The sequence below is a fragment of the Pseudonaja textilis genome, chromosome Z (assembly GCF_049901715.1).
Source record: "Pseudonaja textilis isolate UNSWEBS1 chromosome Z, rPseTex1.2, whole genome shotgun sequence".
Taxonomy (NCBI): domain Eukaryota; kingdom Metazoa; phylum Chordata; class Lepidosauria; order Squamata; family Elapidae; genus Pseudonaja; species Pseudonaja textilis.
In genome coordinates, this window is record NC_142008.1 from 70831875 (window position 1) to 70844325 (window position 12451).

A 12451-nucleotide genomic window follows, 5' to 3' on the forward strand; every position below is an offset into this window, starting at 1 on the left:
ATAACTTTACTAGCATGTGAAATGAGTGCAGTGGTGTGATAGTTTGAACATTTGTTGGCATTGCCTTTCTTTGGAATTGGACTGTAAACTGCCCTTTTCCAATCCTGTGACCACTGTTGAGTTTTCCAAATTTGCTGGCAAATTTAGTGTAGCAGTTTTACTGCATCGTCTAAGATTTTGAATAGCTCAGCTGGAATACTGTCACCTCCACTAGCTTTGTTGATGCTCAGATTTCCTAAGGGCCCATTTCACTTCACATTCTAGGATGTCTGGCTCGAGGTCAGTGACCACCTCATCGTGGTTATCAGGGATGTTAAGCTCATTTTTGTATAGTTCTTCTGTATAATTTTGCCACATCTTCTTAATCTCTTTTGCCTCTGTTAGGTCCCTGCCATTTTGGTCCTTTATCATGCTCATCTTTGCATGAAATGTTCTCTTCATATCTCCAATTTTCTTGAAGAGATCTCTAGTCCTCCCTATTCTACTGTTTTCTTCTATTTCTTTGCACTGTTCATTTAAGAAGGCATTCTTACCTCTTATTTCTTATAGCTATTCTCTGGACTTCTGCATTCAATTGGGTTATGGTGCAGGAAAGAAGCACCATTGCTACAATGCATCAAAAAGACCCAGAAGCATAGAATAGCAAGAAGCCTTGGAGACAAAGGTTTCCCTACATGGTCAGAAGGTTGAGCCCACTTGAAGGAAGGTAGGCAAAGATGACAAAGATCAGGAGGGGAGGCACAATCATAAATGCAGACTGGCTTGAATTTTTATCATGTGACTGTGAAAGCACAGAGATTATCATATATTCACAGCAGCATCATGACTTTGAACAGTCTCTGAATGAATGGAAATTAAGCAAGCACTATCTATATGCATCAGGAGTTCATAAAAATTTCATATAGTATCACAGAGTTTAGTAACCCATTTGAATTTTAAAAGTTACTTACAATAGATTAGAATTCTTTATTGGCCAAGTGTGATTGGACACACAAGGAATTTATTTGTCTTGGTGCAAATACTCTCAGTGTACATGAAAGAAAAGATACATGTGTCAAGAGTCAAGAATCATAAGATACAACACTTAATAATAGTCACATAGGGTACAATAAGCAGTCAAATCATACTAGGAAACAGTCAATATAAATCTCAAGGATACAAGTGACAAACTTACAATCATACAGTCACAAGTGGGAGGGGGTGGGTGATAAGGAGTGATTAATAGTAATTGCAGACTCTGTAAATAGTTGGACACTGTTGAGGGAATTATTTGTTTAGCAGAGTGATGGTGTTCAGGAAAAAACTGTCGTTGTGTCTAGTTGTTCTGGTGTACAGTGCTTAATAGCATTGTTTTGAGGGTAGGAGTTGAAACAGTTTATGTCCGGGATGTGAGAGGTCCGGGATGTGAGGGGTCTATTTTCACAGCCCTCTTTTTGACTCGTGCAGTATACAGCTCCTTGATTGAAGGCAGGTGGGTAGTAATCGTTTTTTTCTGCAGTCCTAATAATTCTCTGAAGTCTGTGTCTGTTTTGTTGGGTTGCAGAATGACAGACTCAATAATTCCTCTGTAGAACTGTATCAGCAGCTTCTTGAGTAGTTTGAGCTTTCTGAGTTGGCATAGAAAGAACATTCTTTGTTGTGCTTTTTTGATGTTATCTGTCCATTTTAGATCTTGTGATATGATACAACCTAGAAATTTGAAGGTCTCTACTGCTGATCCCGTGGTGTCTAGTATTGTAAGAGGTGGTAGTATGGGAAGGTTTCTCCTAAAGTCTACCATCATTTCTATGGTTTTGAGTGTGTTCAGTTCCAGATTGTTCCGGTTACACCACAAGGCAAGTTGTACAACCTCTCGTCTGTATATGGGTTCCTTGTTGTCTCGAATGAGACCAGTCACTGTCGTATCATCTACAAACTTCAGAAGTTTAACAGATGGATCATTTGAGATGCAATCTTTGGTATATACGGAGAAGTGGAGAGAGCACACAGCCTTGGGGTGGGAGGCTATCCTAATTGTACAGGTATCTGATGTGATTCTGCCTAGTTTGACCTGCTGCTTCCTATCTGCTAGGAAGCTTATGATCCACTTACAAGTGTGTTCAGATACCACTAGTTGGTTTAGTTTAGTTAGAAGAATATCTGATATGAAGGTATCAAATGCTGAACTAAAGTCTACAAAGAGGACCCTTGTGTAGGTATTTGGAGATTCAATGTGTTGTAGGATGTAGTGCAGAGCCATATTAACAGCATCATTTGTTGATCTATTTGCTCAGTATGCAAACTGCATGGGATCTAACAGTGGATCCGTGATGGTTTTCAGGTGGGACAGCACTAGCCCTTCAAAGGTTTTTATAACTACAGTTGTTAGAGCAACTGGTCTGTAGTCATTCGATTCCTTGATGGAGGACTTCTTTGGCACTGGGATGATAGTAGAGCATTTGAAGCAAGAAGGAACATAGCACATCTCTAGTGATTTATTGAAGATTTGGTTGAAGATGGGGGACAACTGGTCACCACAGACTTTTAAGCAAGAAGGAGTTATCTTGTCTGGCCCTGGTGCTTTTCCTGGCTTTTGTCTGTGAAATAGATCTTGCACTTCTTTTTCTGAGATCACTAGAGGTTGTGAGCCCAATGGGTTGGGGCCAGTTGTAGGAGGCTTGGTTGTTGTTGGTGTGTTTGAGATGGGGGTTGTGGAGATAGGTGGCTGTAGTTTCTTAGCAAACCTGAAGTAAAACACATTCAGGTCATCGGCTAGTTGTTGATTTCCTTCTGCCTGGGAAGGAGGTTTGCTGTAGCCAGTGGTGTTTTTAGGAATTTTCCACATGTTTGCTGGTTCATTTGTTGAGAACTGATTCCTTAACTTTTCAGAGTAGCTTCTTTTTGCTGCTCTGATCTCTCTTGTTAATATGTTTCTGGGCTGATTGTACAGCATTCTGTCACCTTTTCTGCAGGATTCCTCTTTGGAACAATGTGGCTACTTAAGTTTAGCTGTGAACCAAGGTTTATTGTTACTATTCAGTGAACCAGTTTTCTTGTTATATATTTGCATGTTCCTTGTTGTTACACCTTGTTGGTCTTTGCAAAAGTTGGCATATGATGTTACAGTATCTGTGAGTTCATCTAGATATGCAGAGGTATCTTCAAAAACATTCCAATCAGTGCAATCAAGGCAAGCCTGATGCTTCAGCTTTGCCTCATCAGGCCAAGTCCTCATTGATTTAATTGTTGGTTTCATGGTTTTAAGTCCTTGTCTGTAGGCAGATACAAGGTGAATCATGCAGTGATCAGAGTGTCCCATAGCTGCTCGTGGTAAAGACCTATAAGCATCTTTTACTGTTGTGTAGCAGTGGTCTAAAGTATTTTTTGCCTCTGGTGGGACAATTAACATGCTGGAAATATTTTGGGAGTTATTTCCTTAAATTTGCTTGATTGAAATCTTCTAAAATGATGGGAAGGCAATCTGGGTGTTTGGCTTCAGCCTCCATAATCTGATTCTTTTAATTAAAATGTACATTAAAAGGAATTTGCCATATATAGAGGCAAGGTCTAGCCTTCAGTAATCATTTTACCTAAACCAGTGTTTAATCCTTTGGAAATCTACCCATCTAACTAGAATAAAATACATTAGAGTAGAAGGGAGAATCTCAGAAAGCAGCACTGAGAAATCTCCCCAGGAAGAATAGATTTTGGATTTGTCTGTATGTTTTTTGGCGATACCAAGAAAAGCATTTATCAATATTCCACCAACTTCCTTTTTATTGCATAAAGTTTTTTTTTCAAAACTCAAAATTTACTCAGAAAATAGATAAACAGCAGCAGCACTAGATGTATTTGTAACTGGCTGATAAACTGTGCTCAATATGTAGTCCTTAATGAAACTACATCTACATGGAGGGAAGCAGTTGGGTACCACAAAATCCAGCACTCTTCATTATCTTCAAAACTATTTCGATGAGGGAATAGAAGGGGAACTCATCAAATTTGTAGACCACACCAAGTTGGCAGGAATAGCCCAGAAGATAGGTTCAAGATCTAAATGGATCTTGACAGACTTGAACATTGGGTCCTATCTAACAAAATGATATTTAATGGAGAGAAAAATAACCTTATACTTAAGCAAGAAAAACCAAATGTACAAGTACAGATTAGGTGAAACTTGTTTCAATAGTGTGAACTGCTAGAGGAATCCTGGGCTCCTAGTGGACAGTCACTTAAATATGAGACAGCAGTGTATGCAGTCATCAAAAAAACCCAATGCAATCCTAGACTACGTTAACAAAGGGATGGAATCAAGATCACCTGAAGTGTTAGTCTCTTCATAATGCCTTGGAATACAGCATCCAGTTTGGGTCACCACATATAAAAAGATGTTGAGACTCTGGAAATAGGGCAGAGAAGAGCAGCTAAGACAATTAAGGGCTTGGAGAATAAAACATATGAAGAACAATTGCAGGAATATGGTTTGTCTAGTCTAGTGAAAAGGAGGACTAGGGGTAACATGATAGCAGTGTTCCAATATTTGAAGGGCTGTCACAAAGAAGAGGGGGTCAACCTATTTTCTAAACACAAGAGCTTAAGACAAGAAGCAATGGTTAGAAATTAATCAAGAAGAGAAGCAACCTAGAACAAAGAAGAAATATCCTGGCAGTGAGAACAATTAACCAGTGAAACGGCTTGCTTTCAGAAGTTGTTGGCATTCCATCATTGGAGGCTTTTAAAAAGAGACTGGACAGTCATTTGTCTGAAATGGTACAAGGTCTCCCGCTTGAACAGGGGCTTAGATTAGAAGACTTTCAAGATCCCTTCCAACTCTATTATTCTGTTATTACTATTAAATCAAAACAATGAGCCACTGCTTATCTTCCATCAAATCTATTGAAGTTTACATTCTGGTTAATTCAAAGATTGACCTCTGTTTGCATTTTTTCTAGGGTATGAATAATCTGTAAATGTTTAACAGACATACATTTTTTCTCTCTTTTATTGAAAATGTTAACTCGTAAAGCATTCCTATGCTTGTTTTCAACTTGCCATAAGCAGGAGGTGGGAAAGCTGAAGGAACAGTATGGAAATTAAAACCAGAAGTACATTCCATGCTTATCTTACAAAGATTGTAGCCTAGGCTACTGGATCTTCTGGCCATGAAAATCCTTCATTAGAGAATGTGTTTGATGACACCCAGCTCGTGAACATGCTTCATTGGAGAATCTGATTTATGACCTACCCAGGGGAGGGGGGGGAACAGGGTCAAGGTGACCGTAAATTACATGTGGCATAGTTGGCTTCAAATGGATTAATAGCAGTACACTTAGACTTATATACCACTTTATAATGCTTTACAGCCCTCTCTAAATGGTTTACAGAGTCAGCATATTGCCCCCAATTTTGGTCCTCATTTTACCCACCTCAGAAGGATGGAAGGCTGAGTCAACCTTGAACCTGGTGAGATTTGAACTGCCAAATTGCAGGCATTTGGCTGCAGCAGAAGTAGCTTGCAATACTGCACTCTAGCCACTGCGCCATCGAGACTCTAATGCCGACATGTTGCTCCTAATAAATCTTTTGGATTCTTGTGAAGCTTGGCTTGAGGCTTATGATTTAATTAGGGCAATCGCCAGAAACCTAACAGAAAGTATACATAAAGATAACAAGTAGAAAAAATTACACATTACACTGGCCTTATACTAGTATACAAACAATGTAAAACAAGATTGATTTGGACATTATTTAAGTCGCATTGTTAATATAAAGTTTCCTAGATAACATTAAACAAACTTTTTGCCTTGTTTGATTATTGATTGATTATTCTATAGCTAAAAAGTTCTGGGTTGCAATTTCAGCATGAGAAGAAGTCACAGCAGGGCCCACATCTTAAAGGCATAATTCCTATTTTACATAGTTGTAAAGATTGTATAGATAGTTGTATAGATTCGGAATGTGATAATCTGCTCTGGACAATTAATAAAAGATGTTATTTTTTTTTATAAAATTTTACCAAAGAAAATGAGTAATTAATATTTGAAACTTCACATGATCAGGATTTTTGTTGGTAGTAGTTTTCTCCATCTTTTTAAGAATATCAGATACATTTGAAAGAAATGTATTATGTAAAGAGAAGATAGCATAATCCAGGACGTCATATTCTGAACTATGAATCAAAAGATTCCTACTACTCTTTCCATGTCCAGAATACAGTATAAAGTTTAATGCAATCTTCATTCATCTGATTTCTTATGCTAATACTTTTAACAGTGGCATAATGACCTATATACATTTTAAATATATTGTTTGAAATGATTACTAATATAGTTGAACGCCCAGCACTTTAAATATGTAAAAATGTATTATTTGTTTAGGGGATTTCTGTACTGCCATACTACTTAAGCTTGCATAAAATAATATAAATTCTAAATATAAACTACAGTCTAAAAATGAAACAATAGGGATAAATCAAATATGGCAGTAGGAAATGCATTAGATTTGGCTTGGAAATGAAGATCAGACAAAATTAAAGCAAAAAATAGGTTGAAAGCCTTGTGTGTGTGTGTCTGTGTGTGTGTGTGTCTGTGTGATTATCTATAATCTATGACTGCTATATAGAAATTATCTGGAGCAGTCTCTGTATACTTAAATGGTTGTTGTTGTTAGCTGCGAAGTTTCATCCGACCCACTGCGACTCCATGGATGACGTTCTTCCAGGCCTTCCTGTTCTCTACCATCCCCCAGAGTCCATTTAAGCTGACACCGACTGCTTCAGTGACTCCATCCAGCTACCTCATTGTCCTCCCATTCTTCTTTTGCCCTCAATACTAGGGTCTTCTCCAGTGAGTCTTTATTTAAGACTCCTCTCCTTTTAAGTGGTAGAGCAAAGCAAATGTACATCACAGCATTATCTTTCCTATGATCAGGTGTGTCTGCTTTAATGAATTGCTGATAAGTTCTATGTCCCTGCCAAAATATATTTCTGCTTTTACATTCAGAGTTGTATATCTCTAATAAAAATTAAAAGAGCCAGACTCATTCTGTATAACATAGAACAGATGCATTTAGGAGGTTCATAAACCTGGCCTGAATAGTAAGTTCTCCCCTTCATTGACACTTCCAACAATCAGTATTTATGCTGGCATGTAACCTATACTACATATGATGCAAAAGTAGTAATATAGATAAAAATCTAATAAATAAAAATATAATTTAGATTAAATTGTCCTTCCCATTAAAATTGAATATTTACACACACACACACACACACAAACACACACACACCCACACACACACACAGAGTGTGTGTATGACATCATAACTTATACGTATGGATGGTCCTTAGTAAGAAAACCTACCATATAAAAGACTCACAGACAATAACAAAAACAAGTGAAAACAAATTTGGATTTTTACAAATCATTAAAACTGGAATCAATGAAATAGAAAAGTCTAAGCGTAAAGGATATTGCTTAAAATCTCTACTATATTACTGTAAGTAACTTATAAATATGGGAGGTTATACATTCAGAGAATATAGTCAAGGAAAGAAAGAAAATACAGTAAAGAAATCAGTATATGCTTTGCAGACCACAGGAAAAGAACTTGGAAATTTGCCAGGAATTTTTTTTGTAATGAATGGAACGGTGTGAAACAGTTATTTCCTAAGATATTCAGGGGTAAACCTACAATTTGAACATCATGCAGAAAAAAATAAAAGATACACTATTTAGTCATTTTCCTATTTTGTTCATATCCTAGTATTATTTTTTGCCACCATCTGTTTAAACAAAAGTGCCATTTTATGATTTTTGCCAATATTATATTATAATAAATAGTAATATTTAATGAAGTAGTAGGATAACATTGCACAACAATGAATACCATTTTAAGCGAGGGAGAATTAAGTAGTTGCTGTCATGCAGTTTTCTAAACTGTTGAATCAAGAAATCTTAGAATTTAAGTCATTAAATACATTTATATTTTAAAAATAAAGTCTTTTCAATGTGATTAAAACTTACATTATCTTATGTTGTTCTTAATGTATATCAAAACAAAAATCAATTCTTAAGTTTAATTTTAAATTTATATATTTTAGAGAATAGAAGCCAAGGGAAGTCTATAAATTTGATGCATTATTCCACAAATATTAGGATTAAAAATAATACCAGATATGGATTGCCCAAGGTACAAATCAATTTAACTTATCATGTCATTATGTTTTTTCTTGCATTTATATTAATAATTTATCCTTATTAGTTTTAATTATTCCATTATATTCACACTTCTATTCTTAAACCATAACTATTCTTAAATATAAGGTTGAGAGATGCAATTAGAGAAAACAATTCAGGCTGGATCAGTAGTCTGATTCTTATAGAGTAGACTTAAAGATTTTATGACATGCAAGTGGCTTTCAGTCACAGGCATCCTTTGAATCTCTGAAACTGCTTAATATAACTAGACCACTGATCAGTCTCAGCAAATAGCATCTTTTGTGACTGGCAGCAGCTCTTCGGGGTTTGAAACGGGTCATTCTCAACTCAACAATGGCCTGTGATTATTTTAAATGGAAGTTATATCTTGCATGAATGTATGTGGTCGATTTCATACAGCCTCTCCAGAACACATGATCAGTGATTAATTTACTTCAAATGCCATCCACTTGTAAATTCTTATAGATATTGCTTTTACAATTCAGCTTTTAGTATTTCACACATTACCTCTAAATTTAATTTCAAATTACAACTAGTAATGAAATGTAATCAAAATTGGCTTCTAAAAGACATTAGAAACAGGGAGATTTCTCAGTCATAGATTTGAAGAATTTCAAAGGAAGCAAGTAATTTATAACAACCTATTAATTATTTCCTGGTACATCATTGTTAAAAATAGGATACATTAATTGGGAATAAATATATATTATAGAAACAGATAATTTCAAATGACTTTTAGCACTAAATAATCAAATACAAAACAAAAAAATTACTTACAGTATTTTAAAGAATTCAAAGCAGGGGCTGAATCTGAAATAAAAAATAAGACATTATAAATATACCATTACACAATAAATATATTAAAATGTAATCTTTAGCAATACTTTAGAAATTAAAGAAATTCTGATTATTAATAGATTATTTCCAGCAGTTATTCCCTCTGTTGGAATAACTACTGTATATTTAAGGACACCCATTGTTTAAATTGCAATGTTTACAGCATCAAAATTAGTTTTGTTAAGTATAATTAATTTCAAAACTATATGCTTCAACTAATGTGCAAGGGCAAAACTTTTCTAAACAATACTAGAAGGCAATCTAAAACTGAACGAAGGCCAATTTGAAGGTCATAATAAATGGTGGAAATTACTATTCTATTGGCATAGAAGTCACTTACCGGATATGCCCTTCAGAATTCTTATGGCACACATGAAGAAAACTGTACTGAGAAGACTATTTGGATGTAGGTAGAACAACATTTGAAGAGCTGGGGGGGGGTTTGTTCTTCTGTTTAGGTTTTTTGGCTCCTTTGAGTTCCTACGTTGGCTGCTGGCAATTGTCTGGATAAGCCCCTACAGGTTTTTTTGGCAAGGATTTTCAAAAGTAGTTTTCCATTTATTCCTTCCTAGAACTGAGTGAAAGTGATTGGCCCAAACTGGCTTTGTATCTATAATGTAGTTTCTGTCCTAACCAGAATTAAATTAAAATATTCCATATTCCAAATTCATACTGCAGCAAGCTATTATGGGAAATGCTTTTCACTAGATGAAGAGAACTACAGATCAGCTGAAATACACTGTTTCTTCTTACTTCAATTCCACCAATTCTCTATGAGTAATTTAATATCACTGAAACGTTACAAGCAGGTAAATATTTATTGTTACATCGAAACCACATTAATAATTCATTTTCTCCCTTCAACTTTTGTTTTAAATATAGGCTTTTAACAAAACATATATACTTTCAACAAAACAAAACCCAAATTGCTAGTTAAATGGTTATAATTCTTTTATAAGATTTATTAACCAGTAGTGTAGGATTACTGCCTAATTTATTAAATTTTTAATTTGCTTTTTAATTAAGAGCAAGATACACTATTTTTCTTCATACTTTTTCTTCATCTTATGAAATTATATAGTGAATGAGCCAAAATCATTCAGCAAACTTCATAGCAGAATGGAGATTTGATCCAGCTCTACACTTTCAAAATGTTTGGTTCTTTGTATCTCTATCCCCTTTCTCTTAGCCTAAGCTATACAATGAAAAGATATTCCTGACAAAAGAACTTGGTAGACATTTCCAAATTCCCAGGAGATAAGTAGCAATAGACTTGATATAAATATTTAAAAATGAAGTTGGTTAAGATATGTGAATAGAATTTTATAATATTTGCATTTTCAAGTTTTATTACAATCAATAGACCAGATCTAAGAACAAATAAGACTCGTATTGCATAATATGGATAAAATACAAAATAAAATCACATTGCAAAATAATCTACAGATGTAGATTAAATTTGACAAAATGTTTTTATTAAAGATCATGGTATTTATACTAAGAATTGCATCCCCACATGATGTATTTGTGACTGAAACTTAAAAAACATGAGGCAGATGTAGTAAAATGTTCCCTTTATGCTAACCCTGGTATCTCCATCTAATATAGACAGCTATCTCAAATAATTGTATCACCGTCTTGGCAAATAAGAGCCTGATAGCAAGTCTAACTCAAGAAAAGAAAAGAAAAAAGCAGAAAAGAGAAGAAAACACAAAAGGAACCTCTGCTTATTGGTTGTTACTGAATATTTCCTGAAGGGCACCCATTGCTTCTGGTTGAGGAAACCTCCAGGAGAAATTTAGGAAACCAGACAATGAATGATCAGGAATTTTGCAGAAGAGAACAAGAAAGATTCTCTCTCTCTCTCTCTCTCTCTCTCGCTCTCTCTCTCTCTCTCTCTCTCTCTCTCTCCCTCCCTCACTGGCATAAAAAATGATGACATTAGAGAAAAAGGAATCTATATTTTGGCTCATTATGAACAATGAGGAATTCTTGGATTAGACATAGGAATTATTAACTGAAGAACACTAACAATTAGACTAGCAGAAGATAAAACAAAGCTAAGTGAGGGGCAGAGATCTAGCGAAATAAAACCCAAGAATTCAAAAAAAATATTTTTTACTTTAAAACTTCATAATATATTCCATAGCATCTCCAGGTAATGTTTCTAGATCTATGGATGAAGTGAAATAGACTCTAGAAAATATTGTTAGCAAAAAGACTGCAGAGATGATGGGATGTCAACTGGATGTAGTTTATAATGAAGGATAGAAAACACAATCAAGGAACTCAAATTATCAATGTATATTCCATTACAAAAAGGATCAATGCTAAGGAAAACTCAAAACATCTTTACATTTCCTCACATTTGTAGCTAAATTATATATGAACACATACATATAATCACTTTATTCGCAAACTGGAATAATACAAAAAAGATTTGTATGTCCTCTGTACAAAGATGCAAATTTTTGAAACATTTCATACAAGTTACAATACAAGATACAATATGACATATTAACAGAAGCCAGTACTGATTTGTCAAGAACAAATCTTGTCAAATTAGCACTCCATTCCATTCCATTGTACCTCTACTTCTGATGCAGGGCAAGGACATCATAAACAGACCTGACTGGATAACTTGTACAGTAGACGTAAATTTCAAAATACCTTATAAAACATTTGGCAAGGTATCCCATCACAGGCTGATAAGTAAGCTATTTAAGTTTATGGCGGATACCAAGACAATAACTTTGGAAATCATGTTCAAAGATTTTATCAGTGGTTTCCCATGAGACACAAAGCACAGCGTCCCAACCAGTCTGATATTTAATCAAGGACCCAAACTGAAAGAATAAAATGAACTCCTGTTACCATTTTGGTATCCTCCCACAAGGTGCCCAAAGAAAAAAAAACATAAGAAAATGATTTTGGAAACCAATCTGTGTAGTTAGTAAAAATCCAGGGGGGAAATCCTCTTATTTCTCGTTGCCTTTCAATTTCTCCAATCCTAAATTGCATTTAAGGCTAAATACAGTATTAGGTAGAAATGAGGAACCAACCCACAAACTGCAATTCCATTTTATTTCTTAGAACACTGAAACTTTTCACTAGTAAAGTAAGATTTAATTAATTAAGGAAGCAATCTTATCCAAAATAAGATAATACTAGGTGCATATATTTTTGATGCATAGGGAAGACTAAAGGCATAATAGATCAGGTCTCCAAACTTGGCAACTTTAAGACTTGTGGACTTCAACTCCCAGAATTCTCCAGCCAGCTGTAAATGGGGACCCCTGTAAATAGATAAGACTGCTAGCCTCAAAGATAATTGCATACATCAATTACCATCTCCACCATCCATATTACATTCCACAGTTCCTTTCTTCCCATAAACAGAACTTGTCAATCAATAA

The 12451-nt window shown here is 35.1% G+C and overlaps 1 protein-coding gene across 4 annotated transcripts in view; it reads right to left on the reverse strand.

Annotated features, from left to right (window-relative positions):
• The window catches only part of GLI3 (GLI family zinc finger 3), a 495436-nt gene that overhangs the window by 272371 nt on the left and 210614 nt on the right, over positions 1-12451 (reverse strand). For all 4 annotated transcript variants that reach the window (XM_087916968.1, XM_087916967.1, XM_087916969.1 and 1 more), the window contains one exon: positions 8976-9008. In XM_087916968.1, the coding sequence (XP_087773094.1) occupies positions 8976-9008 (33 nt within the window). The remainder of the gene's footprint in view (positions 1-8975; positions 9009-12451) is intronic.